The sequence below is a fragment of the Tupaia chinensis genome, unplaced genomic scaffold, assembly GCF_000334495.1.
Source record: "Tupaia chinensis unplaced genomic scaffold, TupChi_1.0 Scaffold000318_1, whole genome shotgun sequence".
Classification (NCBI taxonomy): Eukaryota; Metazoa; Chordata; class Mammalia; order Scandentia; family Tupaiidae; genus Tupaia; species Tupaia belangeri.
In genome coordinates, this window is record NW_006159811.1 from 2,656,351 (window position 1) to 2,679,945 (window position 23,595).

General features: G+C 37.0%; 1 protein-coding gene and 1 non-coding gene across 3 annotated transcripts in view; both read right to left on the minus strand.

The window, feature by feature from the left end:
* Positions 1-302: 302 nt before the first annotated feature.
* Positions 303-23,595, minus strand: part of CFAP299 (cilia and flagella associated protein 299) — a 511,846-nt gene continuing 488,553 nt past the window's right edge. Inside the window, exons 5-6 of one of the 2 annotated variants that reach the window (XM_006151457.2) lie at positions 20,627-20,756; positions 363-458 (exon numbers count right to left, since the gene is read on the minus strand). In XM_006151457.2, the coding sequence (XP_006151519.1) occupies positions 363-458; positions 20,627-20,756 (226 nt within the window). Of the gene's footprint in view, positions 459-20,626; positions 20,757-23,595 lie in introns of both variants that reach the window. The other variant, XM_006151456.1, reaches the window with a different exon arrangement.
* Positions 8,280-8,383, minus strand: LOC114008313 (U6 spliceosomal RNA). The gene has a single exon (XR_003549872.1). It is a non-coding gene; the product is annotated as a U6 spliceosomal RNA (small nuclear RNA).

Below are 23,595 nucleotides of genomic sequence, written 5' to 3' on the forward strand. Positions count from 1 at the left end.
GAAGTGTACTACTTTGCAATGCTGGAAGTCATATGGAAGACTCGGTTCAGTTTCTGGGTTGATCTGTATATGCTGGGCATGCATGTGTAGGCACGCAATGGTGGTGAGCTGGGAAGGCCCTGGGGGAGGATCTTGGTGTGAGACATTTTTGAAAGTGTTTGCCTTTCCCTCTGTCTCTTTGTAGCTCATGAAAAAAAATTTTAAAAGATAATAGTTTTTGTTCTAATTTTTAAAGTGAACTTTTATATTTACTATTTTAATTTACTTTTCAACAATACCGATTTATTATTTAAATTTGCTTCTGGCCACAGAAATCATTTAAATTTAACAAACAAGTAAGTTATCATCTAGCATATAGGTAGTTAAGTCTTCCTTCTGGAAATATGGTCAAAAATGACGGCTTGTATGTAGAGTTCTGTCTTGATCGTGATTCTAGTAGAGTTGTCACCTGGTAGAGCCTAAAAGATATAAATTGTGTTAGGTTCATGTAAAATAATTGGCATTAAATGAATTCTTTTGCTTGCTTTGTTTTGGTTTTTGCTTGAGTATTGTAGAAAACAGAGCTAAAAAGCTTGTTTCCATGGAGACATTTACATGTTTTCCCCATAGATTCTGTTTCTCAGGAGCAATGATGATTTTTATTAGGAGCTTTCAGTCCGTGCATTGTGACATTACTGAAAAGAACTTTAGGATCAAAGCAGTGTCCCAGGCTTGAGCTTGTCTAAATTCTGCTGAAGCTGGTGAGTCACTAACTCTACAGAATTCCTATAGAAGAGTATTATAAACACATGTGATTTCAGGATAATAATTCAAAAGAAGTCCTATCTTGATTTCGAGTTTGTCTCATTAAAAATGTCTTAAGTTTGTAACTGGCTCAGATCTGTGGCAGTACCTCGTTTTTGTAAGATTCACAAAAAGTTTCTTTCTCATCTTTTCCAAACTTTGATTATTTTTCTTCTTTCCCTTCAAACTGTAATTATTTAAAAAGATTTGGTCCTTTTATCTTAATCCAGGATAGAGTATTGATACACTCCTAGGTAGCTCTAGTGGAACAAGTATTTGTTACTGTAGTATTGATAAGGAGAAAAAAGAGAAATTTGGATGAGGTTAGTTCTCAGAATAGAAGAAAAGGATTTTAGAAGAGTTGCACAATGTCTATAATTAGAAATATAAGTCATCGGGTCTTTTCACATATTTGATGTACAAACGATGTTAGTTCTTTCTCTATTGTAGGAATAGATGATAAGAAAATTAGAACTAAGGACAGAGAGAAGCTTTGGTATCTTTTTTTTCTCATAGTATTTAATTTCTTGTGTTAATTGATAAGAAATATTTTGTATCCATCTCTCACTATATAGAGTCAGGAAAATAGTAATAAAGTCTTTTAAATGGATACAACAAAAAAGTCAGTGTCCAAATTGGTACCCTATCTAGGTTATTTCTGCTTTTTATTGTTTCGTACTATTTTATAACTCATTAAGTTGTTTAAACAATCTGATAATAATGCAAAATAATTTTGTCTACAAAGATGCAGCTTAATTATGCCCAGTGGAATGCAGTTAATTAGTCATTGCTTTGTATAGGGACCTAGTTTTCATCTATTTCAATTTTCTTTATTCCCTATATACAAAATTACTTCAAAAAGTTCATGGAAAATGGAAATAAAGTGCAAGTTTATTTTGGTGCAAAATATTTTTGAAATCCATGTAATCTTTTTTAGAATATGCATTTTCCATGAACTTTGTGAAGACCTCTCTTATGTTGTACCCTTTGATTCTCTTTTGAATAGGTTATAATATTGTACTCTTTTTTTTTCTCTAATTAATTACATGAAATCTTTGGCCTACTCATTTTCTATCTGTAGGAGAATTATGATTATATGCTTTTTAGGAAAATGACTTTGTAATCATTTTTGAGGTTCTTCTACCAATACCCAACAGAGTCCTCTGATGGCTGAGTAACTTGCCCTGTTGGAGGAATATTGTACCTCCGGTGGCTTAAATTCAGGTTCCCAGGGGTATTCCCCAGTAGGAAAAAGCTTTAACTTTGGCAAGCCTCTGCTTCCTTGCATACTTTTCTCTTTACTACTTTTATCTTTGAAACTTTTACAATTAATAAATTATTCCATACTGGTGTCAGTGATTCAGAATTTGTCTTTATGGCCTAGCTTTGTGATCTCTGTAAGAGGATTAATGGATTACAGAGATTTATTCTCTATTGGATAAGAAACAATAGAAGATCAGCTTTTTTTAATTAATATTTTATTGTGTGTCTACTTGTCTATTTTGAGTTCAAGAATTGTGTGCCCACCAGGAAAGAAAACAACTCTTTGATATATGGACTGCTGATTTCTTTGCGTGTTTACTTTTGACCTGTGGCTCATGTTTAGGTCTGAAGTTATAAACTGTTTCTGTATCTGTGTCAACATGTTTTTGATTTATAGAGACCTTTATCTCTTTCTGTATGAATGCATAATATTTTCCTATCTTTGGAGGATAATAAATTAGATTTAAATGTCTCCAAGAAACTGTTCTGATTGGTTGTAGAGTTCTTACATAAATAAGTTCTTATATAAATCAAATATTCATGAACTAGGAAAATGAGGAAGTTAAAGTTATGATACTTTAAATGTGCTATACCAAAAAGATTATTCTAACAGATACTAAGAATTTTTTGAAAATTTTAGTTCATGTAATAATAGTAAATCTTTGGTAAATGAGACTAGCATAATAATTTCGGTTTAATAGAAATAGCTATGTCCTCTGATTTATCAGCATGAAATATAATATAAGCAACATTGTACTCTATGGGGTTGTCAGAAAAGTCATGATGCGTTTTGGATAGAGAAACAGAAAAAACATGTTATGACTTTTCTGACAACCCAATACTTAGGCTTGTTTTTCTTAAACTTATTCAGGTATGCTGACCGAATGAACAAACATTACTCTTACGTAGTATTTAAGATCATGAAAAATGTAAATTTGTATTCAACTAAATCAAATCATTATTCTGACAACTTTATTTCAATAATAATATTTTTAAAAGTATGCCAGCTTATATATACTTCCCAAGATTTTTAGGCAACATAAAACCTTAGACTAATATTAAGTCTTTCTGGTGATTGCATGCGCCCTATAGCAAAAACTCTCCAAAAGAAAAAGCAATGACATATATAGCAGTAATAACAATGTAGGAGATGGAGAAAATTCAGCACTTAAGAAGCTCTCACTTTGAATTCACAGCACTCTAAAGAGCTGCTAAAAGGCCTCTTCCTAAAGTCATTATTAGGTACCAGGAGAGCTGTGACTCCATGTTAAATATAAAATACGAGTAAAGCAAGATATTGGGATAAGACTCATCAGTAACAAATTACCAAAAAATAATAATTGATGGAATAAAGTAAAATGACTCCAATTTTACTCCATTAAATACCAAAAGGATTACAGATTTAAATGCATATGTGTATATATATGGCCATAAACAAGTTTAGAAGAAAATATAGGTAAATATTTTTATTATTTTCCTACTTTTTAGATTTTTGCCAGAGGGTACATGTGCTCTCCAGAGAAATGGAGAGAGACAGAGAGAGAGGGAAAGTAAGAAATCAACCCCTAGAGGGATGGCCATGCTGCAGTCCCTTCTCTCCCATTCTCCTTTCAGGATTTTTGGCATGCATGCATATGTGCCTGGCATGTTTTCCAAACCACTGGGTCCAAGACTCAAACTGCAGTTGACCATAAGGTAGAACAGTGCCTTAACCAACATACCACCAGGTACATATTTTTCTGATCTTAGTATGGGAATCTTTTTAAAGATAGAAATAAGGAAAGATATCACAAAGGGAAATGGATAATTTGGACTTTGTAAAAATGTAAAATTTTTGTATGCCCCAAACTATTATAAATATTAAAAGACAGATCACAAAAACTATGATAGCCAAAGATTTTCTACCTTTTGCAACCAGAATACTTATAAAACAAATTTTTAAAATTCCACTAAAGGGCCCAGCAGATGGTGCAGTGGTTACTTTGCTGGACTCCTACGTAGTCAACTGCAGTTTGAGTCCCGGACTTGGCAGATTAAAATTCATGCCAGGCACATGTGTGCGCATACCCTAATGGAGGAGAGCTTCTGGCAGAGCCTTCTCCCCGGGGGGTGATTTTTGGCTTTCTCTTTCTTTGTCTGTCTCTCTGTCTCTCTCTGTCTCTCTGGTGAGCACGTGCATCCTACAACAAAAATCTTTCTAAAAAAAAATTCCACTAAAACCTTATAGAAAAGTGGGCATAAGGCAATAACAGTTACAAAAGAAGAAATAAAAATACTAATCTGTATGTGAAAGAAATATTCATTTCTAGTAATAATAATAACTGCAAATTAAAATGACTCCAAACATATTTAGGCTATAGTATTAACAAAATTTAAAAAGTATATGAAGTAAATAGGGCATTTTGAAAAGCAGTTTGACAATATCTCTGTAAAGCCTAATAAACCATATGTCTTTTGATAAAGCAAAATGAAAATCAGAACATGGCTGTAGACTGTTAATTAAACTGGAGGGAAAATGGAAATTAATCTAAATGTGCATAAGTAGGAAATTCTTATATAAATTGTGGCTATCATAGGATAGAATACCATCTATATTGTTCTACCATTAGCTTTTTTCACTTAAACGAGAGTATTTGAACATCTAATCAGACTAGTGCATTAATCTATATAATAATATCTGCAGTAAATACAGATTTAATTTTGTAAGTGGCAGCATACTTTCTCCTTATATGGATATACCATAAATGATTTAACCATTGTCCATCATGAACATCTGAATTGTTTTGCAGTTTTTGACTCTCACAATGAAAAATGATCAACTTTTTAGAACTTTCATGGTTTCTGAAGTAATACAGCACCATGAAGCAATTTTCCTTTACTGAACTAGACCTCAGCGGCAGGCATTTTAAACACATCTCCTCATTTAATCATCATGACAATATTTTATAAAATGGCTCCTCCAATTTTTAACAGATAAGAAAACAGAGGTAGAAAAGTGCCCAAAGGGGTTAAGTGATTTTCTCTAATTGCAAAAGTGATGAGAGCTCTGTAACTCAACCCATTTTAGGGGCTGTCCCTCCTTTAAACGGCTTTTCTCTGCCTACACACTCCTGGCTGTTATGGGCCCTTTCAAACCTACTGTAGTTCTTCAGGAACTTTTTTTTTTTTTTTCCCGAGAGGTTTTTGCTATAGGGCGCGTGCGCTCGCCAGACAGACAGAGAGAGACAGAGAGACAGAAAGCGAGAAATCACCCCCCAGAAGGGATGGTCACGCCGCAGTCCCTTCTCCTCCATTCTCCTCTCAGGATCTTGGGCATGCACGCACACGCGCCCGGCGTGAGTTTTAAGCCACCGGGTCCGGGACACGAACCGCGGTTGACTACATGGGAGTCCAGCAACATAGCCATTACGCTAATTGCTGGTTCCCTTCAGGAACTTTTTAACTGCTCCCTGGCATTTTGGAGAGCTGAGGTCTACTAATTTAAGTGAGATTCGTGAAGAGACTTAGGTAGGTCTTTAAATACCTTAAAATATTATAGTATGACCATATATACTTTTCTTTTGTTTGCTTGTTTTTACGTTTTTGCCTTTTATAGTAAGTTTATGAAACTTAAAAGATTAAAAGTTAAGAAGCTATGTCTTGGAAGTAATGCATACGCTTTTGAGGTAGTATTCCGGGATACCAAGCTGAGACTGCTATTTTGTTTGTTTGATCAGGTTTTTAACTTTTGCTTAAACTAATTTCTGAAGCTAAGGTACGTGGCCAAGACCACCAATGTTTAGGCTGAAGAGATCCCAGCTAGAAAACCTCTTAGAAGTTGTCGGCATAATATTTTACTTTCTTGCTAATTGTCCTGATCTTTATCCATGCTCTCATGTTTCATATTCTAATAAACTTTAACATTTCTCACCCTGCTGTGGGATTTAAGAGCCCTGCAAATTGTAAGCATTTTCTGGGGTGGTGAGTTGTTGAGGAGTCATGGGAACTGACTACTTATTCAACTCTTTAGACCCAGAAGAAACCATATTCTTTTTGTTTTGGAAATAATCCCTTCACTGCAGTTTTTACCCTCGATGGCTCCACACCTGACTCAGGTGTTTCTAGTGCCTGCTTCTTTGTCATTAGGTAACAGGTCTTTGAGATCATGGAGGGAACAATCACTTGTCTAGGTAGGAAACTAACTTCTTACTCTTTCCTATATTCCTTAATTTGTAGTAATAAACTTTGTGGAAACATGAGCATGAATTGGAGCGAAAGCTCTCTTCTCCAGATCGCTGTCCTCATCTCCCTAGGCCACATTGATCCTTCTTACCTTTGGTATCATGACTGATTAGGCTGGGTTATAATTAAAAGCTTAAGGGACCAGCAGTTAGCATAATAGCTATGTTGCTGGACTCCCATATAGTTGACCATGGTTGGAGTCCCGGACCCGGTAGCTTAAACTCACACCGGGCACATGTGCATGTGTTCCCAAGATCCTGAGAGGAGAATGGAGGAGAAGGGATTGTGGCATGGCCATCTCCTCTGGGAGGTGATTTCTCACTTTCTATCTCTCTGTCTCTCTCTGTCTTTCTGGTGAGCGCACGTGACCTATAGCAAATCCTCTCAAAAAAAAAAAAATCTTAAAACAGTAATTTTTCTTTGTCAGTGTATTTTATTCAATTTGGGTGGAAAGAGGTTATAATGTGTACTTCATTACATTACTAAACATTGAGATACATATACATACTCATGTATATATACATATATATTATATATATATATATATATATAATATATATATATACACACAAACACACCAAAATAAAATATTTAATTTATATATTTAATTTTTTCTTTCCTCTAGCTCACCTTTCCTGCGCAGCATTTCATACAGGCATTCCAGCGTTAGCCATTTAACAACAATGTGCTTACTTCTAAGGATTGTTCCATAAATACTACACATAAAATTAAAAACAGTTTTCCAGGTCAAGAGGAGGGTATGGCATTTACGTTTTAGAAGTTTTAATTCATAAAAGTCAAGCTCTGTTATGTAATTTTTAATGTATTCCTTAAGGCCATTGATTTTAGCAGTAGTTAGTTGAGTAAATACTTAATTTATATGTGGTAGACTTTCAGTTCAGATATACCAGGTGATTGCCCAGGGGAGAAAAATGTTAAAAGCTACTTAGAGTGTGGGTGTTTTAGGGCTATAATCAACCAAACATTCAGTCATTTGGGCAGCAAAGCCAGAAAGTTGGCAAAACCTCAGCTTCACTTAATAACTGTGACTGTGCCACAGTTAAAAGCAACGTCTACAAGAGGCCTCTAAGGGAAAACCAGGGACCACAGAAAGTGATGAAGGTGATTCAGTATGCGTCCCTTGCCCCACTGGCCCAGTGTTAGTTTGGTTTTGCAGGGGAGTTTCAGGGGACATTCTTGGAAACTTATTCTACTTAGGATGGTAGGTTTTTTTGCTTTTGTTTTTAACGTTCAAAAGGAAATATACCTGTCCTCTGTAAGAAGACAGATTGTAAAACTGAGGACCTTCTCTGGAGGGCAGAGTTCCAAGAGATTAAATTCAAACCATCTGCTGAAAGGATGTAGGAATGTTATGGGCTTCCATTTTGAGAAGAGCAATTTTGAGGCTGGGACAGACCGGAATTCTAAGGTTTGGGTGGTAAGAGAGATTAAGAGCAGTCAGTGAACTTAGAGGCAAAGTGGCTTTAAAGAGGCAATTAACACCTTTCCTGCTAATAGTGGCAAGTGCTTGGGGTGGGTTTTCTTTCTTTTTTTTTTTTGGAATAGAACTAAGGAAAGAAGAGCTATAGAAAAGAACTGTCTGGAATCTCCTCTAAATTAAAACAACAGAAAGTACATTCAAAATCTGCTCTTCTGGTTCTTTTGAATTATATATTGAATTGTTATCCATATTTTTTGCACTCCACTCTGCTATAGCACTCTATAAGCTCATTCTACTTATTTACATGCACTCTTGTATCTGTTAACCAAGTTCTCTCCATTCCCCCACTCTCCACTTGTTCCCAGTTTCTGGTATCCTCCATTACACTCTACCAGTGAGGACAGACAGTATTCCATTACCCAGATTTGATCATTACGCGTTGTATGCATGTTTTAAAAGCTATACTCCACTCCAGAAAGATGTACAACTGTTATATATAAATCATAAAAATTATTAAGATAATTTGTAAAGCAAAACCCAAACCAGTTGTTTTTATGGTCAAATTTATTTGTAAGATATGGATCATTTCATGAGTGTGCATGTCATCCTTGTACAGGGGCCACACTAATCTCTGTACCATTGCAATTTCAGTATACGTGCTGCTGAAGCAAGCACAGTCAAATTTGTTTTTAATTTTAAACTATGTTTACCTAGTATTTGACTCATGAAAAAGTAGAGTGTGATATATTTGTTTTTAATGTGTGCATAATATGCGATAAATGACTACACACTTATTTTTAAAAATCATAAAACCATGCCTGTTCATTTATGCATACACCTAACCCATTGGCATTGTCTTGGACATGCAGAATTAGTACACTAAAGTTTAGCAAAGGGGCTAATCCACCCACCAGGCAGAGCCAATTACTATGGTAGTTTTTAACTAAAAATAGTTCTAGCTCTACATATGTTTCTAGTGCCTACGAATTTAAAATATTTTAAAGATAACCTCAAAAGTTTCCAGGATTGTTTTTGGCCCTACTATTCATTTCTTTAGCTAGTACTTAATATTCAATTTATTCTTTCCGCGGATGTTTACTAAGCACCTATCATGTGCAGGCATGGTGCCAGTGGTACGTGCAGGCATGGCAATACAAAGGTAAAGTAACCAGAAGAGTTGCCTACCCCATGTTTTACAGTTTATGCTGTGCAAGTTTCTGTCACATGTATTGTTTCATTTGAGCCTTCAGATAACCCTCCTTCACAAAGTGATTTTTGATGAAGCAGTGGTCACGAACATGAGTACCACCCCCAACTCCAGCTTCCTGTAATGATCCATATTAAGTAAGGAAAAATAGCAGCCATTTATCAGAGAAAGCATTTAGTGCAGTTGAATTTTTGAGATTATGTAAGAGTCTTTGGTATATGGTTTATACTTTCTAGGCTGTTTGTGCAGTACCAGGAATGTGTAATGTAAACTATTTGGCATTAAGACTGTTGAATCAAGGGACCAGCAGTTAGCATAATGGCTATGTAGCTGGACTCCCATGTAGTCGACCGCGGTTCACGTCCCAGATCCGGTGGCTTAAAACTCACGCCGGGCACGTGTGCGTGCATGCCCAAGATCCTGAGAGGAGAATGGAGGAGAAGGGATTATGGCGTGGCCATCCCCTCTGGGGGGTGATTTCTCGCTTCCTGTATCTCTGTCTCTCTCTGTCTGTCTGGTGAGCGTATGCGCCCTATAGCAAAAAAACAAACAAACAAGCAAACAAAAACAAATAAAAAACCTCTCCAAAAAAAGAAAAAAAAAAAAAGACTGTTGAATCAAAATTCTTTTTACATGAATTTGATTTCTTTCTGTACCTATAATAAGGTGAAGCAATAGTCAATAAACTATCATTATGTATTACTGTGAATCTCAAATCCAGCTAATCTTTATGATCAGCTCAGGAGATTTTTAGAAATATAGATTCCTGGGCCTCCATACCAACAGGATTCAATTTGACTATCTAGGGGTGAAGTCTGAGGTTCTTCTGATTGGTAAGTGCGAGAAGGAGAGTGGAAGAGGAAAAGCTTTACTGAATTGGCAGGGAAAGCTCCTTATCAAGCCATAGTGGGCTGGATGTTGATAATAAGCTCTTGTGGTAACTGCTTGCATTCCAAATAGCTCATTGTTATGTCTGAATGGTTGTGAACAATTTCCAGAAGAGGAGTCTGGGCTCCTGTTGAATATTCAGAGGTACTAGTACATAAAGAAAAAAAAAATACATCCTGCAAAATCTATACACAATCTGAGTGGAACATGCCATCTAAACTCTGTAACACTCAGAATGGATCCAGAAAGGTTTATTGTGTGGGACCAACTGTTAGCGTAATGGCTATGTCGCTGGACTCCCATGTAGTCGACCGCAGTTCGCGTCCCAGACCCGGTGGCTTAAAACTCACGCCAGGTGTGTGTGCGTGCATGCCCAAGATCTCAAGAGGAGAATGGAGGAGAAGGGATTGCGGCGTGACCATCCCCTCTGGGGGGGTGATTTCTCGCTTTCTGTCTCTCTGTCTCTCTCGGTCTGTCTGGTGAGCGCACGCGCCCTGTAGCGAAAATCTCTCAAAAAAAAAAAAAAAAAGAAAGGTTTATTGTGTGACAGTGTGTTTTGTTTTACTTATGTCCTACATCTAGTAGAAGCCACATAACTTTAAGATATTATTTTTAATGGCAGGGGGTGGGGAAGGAAGAGCGCACCATGTAGGTATTTTGAATAGGGTCTTGCATGCATGATCCTCTGCCCTGGCTTCTCGGTTAGCCAGGATTAGAAGCACACGTCACTGTGCCCAGCAAGTCTAGACTGGTCCAGGATCAAACCCGGGTGCTCTCACAGTTCTAACATTAATCAGTGGTACCCTACTGCCTACACCACTGGGGCTGGGCCTCTCTGAGATAGTTTAAGACATTGCTTGCGAGGCTTGTTTTGTGTTCAACCACTTATTAAGCAAAAGCATTCAACAAGTACTCTAGTAGACACTACACAAACAAAGGGGATTCTTTTCTATAGAATTTCTTATCTTCCATATTTTTTTGCATCCTAAATGGGTACTACTAAAGTTTAGCCAACAGAAAAATATAACCTTCTTTAAAAATGGTTTGTGTATTTTCAAGCTCAGAAGTTTTGGTTGTAAGTTATCATGACATAAATGGTACCAATGTTTTTTGTTTGTTTGTTTTTTGTTTTTTGGGTTTTTTGTGATAGGGCATGTGCGCTCGCCAGACAGACAGAGAGAGACAGAGAGACAGAAAGTGAGAAATCACCCCCCAGGGGGGATGGCCACGCCACAATCCCTTCTCCTCCATTCTCCTCTCGAGATCTTGGGCACGCGCACCCGGCGTCAGTATTAAGCCACCGGGTCCAGGATGCAAACCGTGGTCGACTACCTGGGAGTCCAGTGACATAGCTATTACGCTAACTGCTGGTCCCAGTACCAATTCTTATTGAACTGTGTAAAATGACAAAAACTCATTGGGGAACCAGCAGATGGCATAATGATTATGTCACTGGACTCCCATGTAGTTGACCATGGTTCAAGTCCTGGATCTGACAGCTTAAAATTCACACTGGGGGCCTGTGCTTGCATGCCCAAAATCCTAAGAGGAGAATGGAGAAGGAATTGTGACATGGCTATCCCCCTTGGGGAGTGATTTCTCACTTTCCATCTCTGTCTCTCTAGGGACAAAATATCTGGGAAAACAAATAAACAAACAGGAAAACTCATTGGATTTGATTTCTACATTTGGAGTCCAGTTATTCTCTCAAAGCTTCTCTGCCTTTACTCTCCTTCCTATACATTGGTCCCAATCCTGAGTGTACATTACATTTTTGAAATGTACAGATACCTAACTCTTTCAATTCAGACTAATTCAATCAGTATCTTTGGGGATAAAAACAGACATCATATATTCTAAAGCCTCCAGGGCAATTCTGTATTTCATCTCTGCCGAGAACCACTCTCTAGCCAAAAGGAGGTCCTCTCCCTTCCCAATGCAGCCTCATGCTCTGTGCTTCTATGTCTTTGTGTGTGATGCTCCTTCCAATCAGAACAGCCCCCTGCCAAGTCTCCATGTCCTCACCATATCCATTCTTCAAGACCCAGTTTAGATGCTCTCTCTTTCATGAACTCCTTTCTGAAAACTTTAGCTTCAAAGTCAATTCTGCCTCCTCTGAACTCTTATAGTCTTCTTCTCTTGGGTTACTTTCTAGCTTGTCCTTTTTAGTGCATATATTTCCCCAGCTATCCACCAATTAACCTGCAAGCCTTTTAGGGTAAGAAATCCACCTTTCAGATTCACTTTTTATACCACACAGTGCTCAGTAAACAGCAAGCGTGGAAGATGGGGATAGAAAGAGGAATGAGGAGGCAACGGCCATACTGACATCCATCCAGCTCAATTTGTTCTCTATCCTTACCAAGCAGTAGTCTCACTCTCTCGTTGTCTCTCTCTCTTTTACCAGTTCCCCACATATCTCTTACTTTTTCTGAGGTTTGAGATGAAGTGAAGTGAGAGCTCTCAATAACTTTTCTTAATAGATATACATTCCCTAAGTTTTCTCCTTACCTGACTGATGAGGTAGTTGCAACTCTAAAAGGGTCAACACAGAACGTGCTCACTCCAGCGGCTGCTCTTATTCTAGTCCTCTTCGCTTCCACCTGGGTTCTTGTTATTGACTCGTCTTTCCAGTTTTCCCTTCCTATACTGTCAACTCTACACTCTTGAATCTCCTCCAAACTTTCGTCTTGTCATTTTCCTGCCCAAGAGCCTTGGCGTCTTTTCCCTTTTCCTATCAGTTTTGGTTCAAGATCCTCCTCAACTCTGCACTCAGGGCTTTTCAGGACATCTCCACGTTTCATTCCCATGTCACTCCTTCAAACCAATGCAGCAGCCAATTGAACTATTACATTTAGGGTTTTACACTTGTGAATCTTACCTTGGCTAATAGGCTTAATTGCTGGCTTTATGATTGCCTCTCCTTCTCTCTGACTTTCAATTTCTAATCATTTTTCAAGTCTCAGCTAAAAGATAACCTCCTCCATTCATACCTAACATTATCTCCAATACTGTGTCCTCATTATTCCTTTCCACCAGCTTCTGCCTCCAGATCAAAGGGTGTTTATTCTGCCCCTGCATTCTCAAAATATTTCTCTTGCATGCAAAATATTGCATTATGCCTTATGCTGAAGTTATTTTTTCACATGCCTATTTTTCCTTAAAAAACTATAAGCACTTAAAGGGCAAAGGTTGAAGTATTGCTCTTTATTTTCTCCACGGTGTCTCATAATTTTTAAATTTAAGCTTCATTGCCAGATTCTACTAATAATTAAATATGAGCACTCATTTAACCTGTTTGAGTCTATTCATAGACCAAAAAAATATGCTCTAATTCAACAGTTTTAATTTGTGGTAGTTTACATATTCCTGGGACAGCAAAAGAATTTGGAATTCCTAGATCAAAATAAAGATTTCTGCATAACCTCTGCATAAAACTTTTTTCTAATGATAGATTTCTGTAGTTTTTTTTTTTTTTTGCCTTATTTGGACAATAGAGAGGGGGTGATGTACCCATTTTTGCTATCTCCACTATATCAAATATCAATGACATAATCTACTCCTTAACTTTTAATTAAAGTAGAATTAGTTTTATTAGTAGTATTGTACTTTTGGGGGGAATCATCCATTTAATCATTTATTTAATTAATAATTATCCAGAGTTTATTAACCAGGCATTCTTTAAGGTAATGAGCTCTCATGTACCTTAAGTAGTGAGTGGGAGGAGTAAGAGGAGAAAAATTAGTGTTAACCAAGGAAGACTGTTCCTAATTTAACAATTTTATATAAACTCTCTCTCTCTCGCCTTATTAATGGATCATGCAGTTTTAGACCACCTATGTTATGGTAAATGTTTTCTAACAGTAAAAGAAAAATGCCTATTAACAAAAATTGTCTAGATAATGTAGGGGCCTGAGTCCAAAGTGCTTCCACTCAATCCTTCTAAAGATAATACACTGGAAACATTTTGGTGGGTGTGAATCACTCAGACAAGCATTCTTCACTCCAAAATAGAAACTTGCTTTATTTGTTCCAGATGTTATACAGCTGCAGGGAAGTAAAAGCCAGTGGTCCTATTTTCAATGCAACCAAACTCTTATTGCATTTGGAATTTTTTAACCAATGAACTCGTATTACTTGTTTGAAGACCTGCACAATTTTCTTTTTTTCCATTGCTACTATTCACAAACAACTGAGTTTCATGGGAACCATGCTTCAGAATTAATTAAAGTGCATCTGTGTTATACAAAGGGAACTCATCCTGTTTACCACTTTTTCCATCTTGTATTTATCTTGATCTCTTTATGCATGAAGTTTTTTAAAGAGAGTACTTGAAGGAAAATTAAAGGAGAGTTGTAACGTGTTACAAGTGTTTACATCACTTTAGTTATTAGAGTTGTAAGATGTTTATCTTAGGAAGAATTTCAAGAAAAATTATTAAGAAAAGTATTGAGTGTGAAAATCATATACATATGAAATGATTAAAAACAGCTTATTTCTTAACTCTCTTGTAGGTCTCTAAGAATTATTATATTGGATGGGACCAGCAGTTGGCGTAATGGCCATGTTGCGGGACTCCCATGTAGTCGACCGTGGTTCAAGTCGTGGACCCGGTGGCTTAAACTCATGCCGGACACGTGTGCATGTGTGCCCAGGGTTCCAAGAGGAGAATGGATAAGGGACTGCCATGTGGCCATTCCCCGGGGGTAATTTCTTGCTTTCTGTCTCTCTGTCTTTCTCTGTCTTTCTGGCAAGTGCACATGCCCTATAGCAAAAACCTCTCCTCAAAAACTAAAGTATTATATTGGATGTAAGGAAATATAAAGGATCATGGATCTTTGAAGAGAGTAAATATATTAAGAAATTTTGTAGGATCCATACATGCCAATTTTATATCTGTTTATTAAAACTGAAATATCTAGGTGTTATTCTATTTATGTTTGAGAACAGAGTGCTAGATATCCTCTTTACTATTTATGGAGAAAGTTCTCTCAAATGTGGCTTATGGACAATCTGTAGTAGAATCATACTGCCTATTTTTTTTTTTTTTAAAGAGAGACGTGTACTTTCTGGAGAGAGAGAGAGAGAGAGAGAGAGAAACAACTCCCCCATGGGGGATGGCCACACAGAAATCCCTTCTCCTCCATTCTCCTCCTGTGATTTTGGGTACACACACATATGCACCCAGTGTTTCAAGCCTCCAGGTACAGGATTTGAACAATATTTGACCATGTGAGAGTCTAGTTACCTTAACTACTATACCACCTGCTGGTCCCACCTGCTTATTAAATATATACATCTGGTTCCAATTGAGGCAGAATCTCTGCATATTGGGTATGGTACTTTAGAAGGACTCTAGAGATCAGAAACAAACAAACAAACAAAACCAAACTTCCACCTTCCATTTATGAACATTAAAATCCAGGGAGGATTTTAATTGAGTGAATGTATTAAGGCCATGCGGCCAACTAAGAGTAGAGTAAGGGGTTGGCCCCATAGTCTATTGGTTAAAGGAATGAGTCCCTGAGACCAGCAGATGACATAGTGGTTATATCACTGCACTCCCACATGGCCGAACACAGTTCAAGTCCTAGACCCAGTGGCTTGAAACTCATGCCAGGAGCATGTACATCTGTGCCCAAGATCCCAGGAAGAGAATGGTTTTCGGCATGGCCAGCTCTCTTGGGGTGATTTCTCACTTTCGCCTCACTCTGTCTGTTCTTCTTTCTCTCTCTCTGTGAGCACATGTGCCTGTGTCCTAAGGCAAAAATCTCTAAATACATAAATAAGGATTCATTAAAAAAAAAAAATAACTGGTCCCACATGACTAACCATGATTCCAATCATAGTCCTGGCAGCCTGTAAAACTCAGTGGGCATGCATGTAAACATGCTCCAAATTCGGACGAGACAGAAATGGAGACATGATTGTGGTACGACCACACCTCCTGGGTGGTGCTTGCTTTATTTCTCTCTCTCTGTAGGGAGTGCATGTGCCCTCTGGAAATTTTTAAAAATGTAAAGTAAGGCCTACAACTTTGTTTACTAATGCTGAGAACAATTTCTTTCTAGTAAGTCTGCTATTAAGTTTTGTTTTCAGAAACATAAAATTCAAATAAAATGTAAAAAAAGCAAGTATGTAAATATCATTACTTGTCTCACCCAGCAATTCTTTACTCTTAGCACTCATAAATCCTTATGCTTTCTGCAAGATTAGAAAAACCTTTCCTTCAAACTCATCATAAATTATAATCAAAATCTTCTACATAAACAGAGAAAAATGTTATATTTCATGTACTTTTGACTAAGTCTTTGAAATCTCATGATTAACAGTTTTGGAAGTGAAAATTTTAAAGTTAAAATGATTTGAAACATGATCAAGTAACAGTTTGCATTCAATAATGATTCCTAAATGACCATAAAACCTGCAATTTATGACATACATTTTTGAAGCATGCCATTAATTAAAATAGTGTAAGTATAATGTCATTCAAAACTGATTCAAAAATTTGTTTCACACATTTTAGTAAATTATTAATAATTTAAAATATTTTCTTAGGCATGTAGTTTAGACTCTGAATGCTATTTATCAAATTTTCTGTATTTTTCCTCAATTGATCACATTTTGACGCCCATAAATAAATACACACCATTTGAGAGGAGGTATATTGGTAAGCTTATTTTATATTCATAGTCATAATAAACATGGTTCTAAAGATTTTCTGACCCAATATTTCATTTCAATAATCAGAAGTATGAGAACAAAAAGCATAATGTCCATCTGAAGGGAAAAGCATTGTATCTGAAGCTGCTGTTTGTCTACCTAAGCCTTTTTCTCCCCAACCCTGAACTTTTGTTTTTAGCTGGGCACATTGTCACTCTGCTGCAAATGAAGACAGAATGATTTAGCCTGGCTTCCTCCCTTCCTTTCTTATTACGTTTTAAAGCCACAGGGTAGATAACTTATGTTATTAGTTGTAGTGTATTTGTGTACTTGTTGTATTATTATGACTTTGCTGTTTTATGCCACTTAATGTAATATGCATGTGCATGTGTGACAGTCTGGTTTTGACAATGAGCCACTATTACCTGCAATCCCTTTAAGAGAAAAGGAGCACCTGGTCAGCTAGCTCTGTCCAGCTAGCTAGGCCTGCTCTGCTCAGCCTTGGTTCTGCTAGCTAGCCTTGCTCTGCCCTGATGGCCTTGGCTTGGCTTGGTCCCACCTCAGTTCCACTCAGCTCCATGCTATGAGCTCTGAGAGGGAGGAAGCATTTGCAAGCACAGCAATGGACTTTGTGAGCTCAACCTAAACTTACAATAAACAACATGACATCAGCGTTTCGTGTCTTTTCCAACTCCCTGCATCTCTATTTGACCCACCCTTTGGAGGAGGAAAGAAATTCACTAATCAGTCACCTAAATAAATATTACATTTCTCAGACTTCCATGTAACCAGACATGATCATATGACTGAACTTTTGCAATAGAACACAAACGAACATTTGTGTGGTAGTTTGGGGGGGAAAGAAACTTCCTTAAAAGGCAGTGGGGCTTGTCTTTTGCACCCTCTCATCTACCACATGCACTGTGTTTGGACTGTGCTTTTCCGGCAGAGATCTATTTTGGCCCATGAGGATGACAGCCACTCTGCTCAGGTCTAGTCTCACATGTAGGAGAGAAAAAAAGCTTCTATCTTACTTAAATTACTATTCTAAGGTTTCAGATAGTTGGAGCTAAATCTGATTGCAGACAATAATCTATTTCTTGGTATAGAATTTTGCTTATTCATTCCTTGAACACACAGTTATTGAGTACATTTTATGTGAAAGGAACAATACTAACTGGGTACGAAACAATGACAATGTTTTATCTTTTATTTTGATTTTCTAAAATCTTTCAGAAAAGATTTTGGAACCTGACTCTCCTTTTCCTTTGTTCCATTGTTGTTTCTACCCTGTGTGTATCACACAACTCTTAACTCTTTCATTATGATGGGATACTTTTTTTGTCTTTAGATTTTATACTGATACCGTCATTAACTTATATTTTCAAAAGTTAAAAAACAACAAAACACCTAAATAACCCAAGAATATCATAACTTGAAGCAAAGTTTCAACTTCCTACTCTGGATATATGACTGCTCATGATAAAAATTTATAATGCATGGAGGCCAGCAGGTGGCATGGTGGTTAACGGTGCTGGACTCCCACTCGACCGATTGCACTTTGGGTTTTGGACCTGGTAGCTTACTCTCTCTCTCACTATATCCCTCTCTGGTCAAATTAAAATAACTAAAATAATATTTATTTATTTATTGGGTTGTTGGAAAAGTCATGATGTATTTTTCTATGTTATTCTATGCAAAAATGCATCATGACTTTTCTGACAACCCAATATTTGCTTTTGGGCAAATTCAAAATATCATTTGACAGGTCGTTAAATACTTAGATAAAATGTGTTTTTTATGTTAGCACTTAGAAGTGCACTATAGCTTATAAGTTTTCAGTGTTAGTCACACATATAACATATATAGAAGAATACTAAAATTCTGGGAACAATGGTGATATAAATGCCTCTCTGTAAATGACTTTTCTAGTTTGTTTTGTTGCTAACAAGAGAAAATATCTGAAACTGGGTGATTTACAAAAAACAGAGATTTAATTTAGCTAAAAATTTGGAGGTCCTAGGCTCAAGGGTCACATCTCACACACTTCTTGCACAGTTACAGTCATATCACAAAGTGAGAGCAGAGCAAACTGGCTATGTTCTGTCTCTCTGTTCGAGTCTCATTTCTTCTCCTTATAAACCCACCAGAATTCAATCATGGGGGTCTTACCCTAATGACTCTAATTCTGATTTCTTCACGGAGGTCCTATCTTTCAACACTCTGAAGGCCTTATGTTTCCTCTTAATACTTTCACAACCAAATCTCAGCACATGAGTTTCAGGGACACACAAACCACAGCAATGACTCACTTCCCCACTAGGTAACTGGACCGCACCAGGAACAGGGTAAACAGATGTATGTCCACTGGATTCCTGATTTAATTGTACTGCTAATGGTGAAGTGTTCCCACTTGTGATTTCCTTTTAGATTCCTCCTAAACGCTAACTTATAAGTTTCTGGAGTCTATGAAAAGCTTTGGAGTTTCTGTTTTGTTTTGCTTTGTCTTTTCAGGATGTTCTAGTTTTAAAGCAGTCTTTTATTTCTAAATTTTAAAAGGTATCAAATACTTAATAGGTTTTAAAATGTTTGAAATACAATAAAATTTGAAGTTATATATATATATATATGTATGTATATGTGTGTGTGTGTGTGTGTGTGTGTGTGTGTGTGTATTTATATATAAGTGTAAAAAGCAGAATTACCTTTGGGTCCACATTGAGAATTTTTCTATCCCTTTTGTACTTGAAAAGTAAGCCTTCTGGATTATCAGCAATCACTTGATAATTGGGACTTGAATTACAAACAGCAATATGACTGTCCCAGTTGTAAAAACTGCAAAAATAAACAGTTCTTAGAAATTGAGCTGTATAATGCATTAAATTGACAAACACATTTCAGAAAATATTTAGGACAGTTAGTCTCAAGGTAGGTAGAAAGGGACAGTCGATTTTCCATGTAGCACACATCTGAGATTAAAATTCTTGAAGAGAAAAAAGAAATTCTTGAAGAGATTATAACGGGCTCTTCTTACATAATTTAGATACATATGTATGACTATTTTGCATGATTTCCTGGTTTGGACACTATAAGACCTAGGGCCTATTCCTGTATTATATTCCCAGGAAGTCAAGAAGAAAATTGGTGCAATTTGAGGTTATTTGCTTCAACAGAAACTCTTCAGGGTAATATGAGATTGCTTACTAAAAGGGAGTGCAGGCTAAGTCACCTCTTTTTATTCTAAACAATTTTAAATTAATTCATTTCTTTCAGGCTCTATTTTTTAAATAATATATTTCCCAGGGAGTGAGGAGACTATATTTGAATGGTTACCATAGCCAGATGTGATTTGATGTATTCTATCACAAAATCCACAAGCAGTTGCTCATTTCATAGACAAGGCAAGGAGACTGGGGGGGGGGGCAACTAACAAGGTTAAGGTCTGAGAACTAATACGTAATAGGAATAATATTTCAACCCAGATCTGTTTCATCTCACACACTTCTTGCACAGTTACAGTCATATCACAAAGTGAGAGCAGAGCAAACTGGCTATGTTCTGTCTCTCTGTTCGAGTCTCATTTCTTCTCCTTATAAACCCACCAGAATTCAATCATGGGGGTCTTACCCTAATGACTCTAATTCTGATTTCTTCACGGAGGTCCTATCTTTCAACACTCTGAAGGCCTTATGTTTCCTCTTAATACTTTCACAACCAAATCTCAGCACATGAGTTTCAGGGACACACAAACCACAGCAATGACTCACTTCCCCACTAGGTAACTGGACCGCACCAGGAACAGGGTAAACAGATGTATGTCCACTGGATTCCTGATTTAATTGTACTGCTAATGGTGAAGTGTTCCCACTTGTGATTTCCTTTTAGATTCCTCCTAAACGCTAACTTATAAGTTTCTGGAGTCTATGAAAAGCTTTGGAGTTTCTGTTTTGTTTTGCTTTGTCTTTTCAGGATGTTCTAGTTTTAAAGCAGTCTTTTATTTCTAAATTTTAAAAGGTATCAAATACTTAATAGGTTTTAAAATGTTTGAAATACAATAAAATTTGAAGTTATATATATATATATATGTATGTATATGTGTGTGTGTGTGTGTGTGTGTGTGTGTGTGTGTATTTATATATAAGTGTAAAAAGCAGAATTACCTTTGGGTCCACATTGAGAATTTTTCTATCCCTTTTGTACTTGAAAAGTAAGCCTTCTGGATTATCAGCAATCACTTGATAATTGGGACTTGAATTACAAACAGCAATATGACTGTCCCAGTTGTAAAAACTGCAAAAATAAACAGTTCTTAGAAATTGAGCTGTATAATGCATTAAATTGACAAACACATTTCAGAAAATATTTAGGACAGTTAGTCTCAAGGTAGGTAGAAAGGGACAGTCGATTTTCCATGTAGCACACATCTGAGATTAAAATTCTTGAAGAGAAAAAAGAAATTCTTGAAGAGATTATAACGGGCTCTTCTTACATAATTTAGATACATATGTATGACTATTTTGCATGATTTCCTGGTTTGGACACTATAAGACCTAGGGCCTATTCCTGTATTATATTCCCAGGAAGTCAAGAAGAAAATTGGTGCAATTTGAGGTTATTTGCTTCAACAGAAACTCTTCAGGGTAATATGAGATTGCTTACTAAAAGGGAGTGCAGGCTAAGTCACCTCTTTTTATTCTAAACAATTTTAAATTAATTCATTTCTTTCAGGCTCTATTTTTTAAATAATATATTTCCCAGGGAGTGAGGAGACTATATTTGAATGGTTACCATAGCCAGATGTGATTTGATGTATTCTATCACAAAATCCACAAGCAGTTGCTCATTTCATAGACAAGGCAAGGAGACTGGGGGGGGGGGTCAACTAACAAGGTTAAGGTCTGAGAACTAATACGTAATAGGAATAATATTTCAACCCAGATCTGTTTGCTTTACATATGTGTTCTTTCCATGACTCAGTATGGCTGGTTGTCTAGTATTTTATCTTTTAAAAAATCTTCTATCAAAACTTCTTTTTTCCATATCTTATTTTATACCTCCTTGTTAAAACTGAATATAATACTGTTATGCAAATTGGAAGTATCCTCAATATACTTGTCTTTACATATCTCATTCCTGTTTTGATACATTTCTAATATTATATTTGTTTTTAAAATGATAGTCACAGAGATAATTTACATGACTATGGACCAATTTGTCTCTCAAACATTTGCATTTTTTAGTTTGCTATAGGACACATAGGCTTGCCCGAGAGAGATGCAGAGAGAAAGAGAGACAGAGACAAAGAAAGTGAGAAATCACCTCCCAGGGTAATGGCCACAATACAATCTCCAGTCTTTTGGGATTTAGGCACGTATGCACACATGCCCAGGGTGGTTTTCAAGACACTGGGTCTAACTCAAACTGCAGTTGGCTATGTGAGATCCAGTTGCATTTGTACCCCCTTCATCCCCTGCCACCTGCTGGCCCAATGTGTGTGTGTGTGTGTGTTTGTATTCAATTGATCTCCCTAATCCTATTTTTAGGTTATTTTGCCCTCTATTATGCCACTTTCTCCTTTTATATATATATATATATACACACACACACACACACACACATTTAAATAACAAAATTTATCACCAAAGAATTTATGCACATGCCAGAGAGAAAGAATGAGAGAGGGAAAAAAAAGCACCCTCCAATGGGGCATAGCCATATTGCAATCCATTTTCCTCCATTTCTCCATCCCATGATGGTTTTGGATACACAGATAGGCAGGTGTGCACAAACACGCACACACACACACAGTGTGATCTTATTTATTTATTTATTTTTGAGAGGTTTTCACTATAGGGCGTGTGCGCTCGCCAAACAGAGACATAGAGACAGAAAGTGAGAAATCACCCCCCAGGGGGGATGGTCATGCCGCAATCCCTTCTCCATTCTCCTCTCTGGATCTTGGGCACGCACACACAGACACACCCGGCGTGAGTTCTAAGCCACTTGGTCCGGGACTCGAACCGCGGTCGACTACGTGGGAGTCCAGCGACATAGCCATTACGCTAACTGCTGGTTCCCAGACACACAGTGTGATTTTAAAGCCACTAGGAGCTGGAGTTGAGGAGTGATTAACCATGTGGGAACTGGCTCCCTATGCGTGGCACTGAACTGCTGTGCTATGAGGCTGACTCCTCCACTTTCTCCTTTTGAAAGAGATTTCATTGATTGAACCCACTCTGCATTACATTCTTGCTTTCTGAGGCATCAGTATTACCACTTTTGTGTTATTACCTAAAAATACGTTTATCCTCAAGTTTTTCAATACTCCAAAAGGAGCAACCGCACAAATCGTTTATTTGTATTACTGGGAAGGGGAGTATACTCTCTCCCTTCCCCTACTTCTATTTCTATGGCCAAGACAGAGGAATGTCTGCCCTTTTGAGATACGGTGTAAGGAAAAGTGATTTTCTAATCATCTTTATTTGGTCAGTCCTCCCTAAAAAGGCAGAAATTACTATCTGATTGATGAGTTGAGAGAAGATGTCAGCATTCATGCTTTTAGGGCTTCATTTTTTGCTAGCCTTTGCAACAGAAACTTAATGTAGTAGGATCAGTTCCTAACAGAGTGTTGGCTTGTGGAAGGCCTGCAGTCACAATGACAAATTCAATTCAGTGGTGTAAGTATTATGAACCAATCTGACGTTGCACCTAAGCTGGGTTTCCAAATTCTGTTTAATCCATAATAAAACACATAATTTAGCCTTAATTTTACAGACCGTTTGATGAGGAGATAGTGAAAATCTCCCTAATCCTATTTTTAGGTTATTTTGCCCTCTATTATGCCACTTTCTCCTTTTATATATATATATATATACACACACACACACACACACACATTTAAATAACAAAATTTATCACCAAAGAATTTATGCACATGCCAGAGAGAAAGAATGAGAGAGGGAAAAAAAAGCACCCTCCAATGGGGCATAGCCATATTGCAATCCATTTTCCTCCATTTCTCCATCCCATGATGGTTTTGGATACACAGATAGGCAGGTGTGCACAAACACGCACACACACACACAGTGTGATCTTATTTATTTATTTATTTTTGAGAGGTTTTCACTAT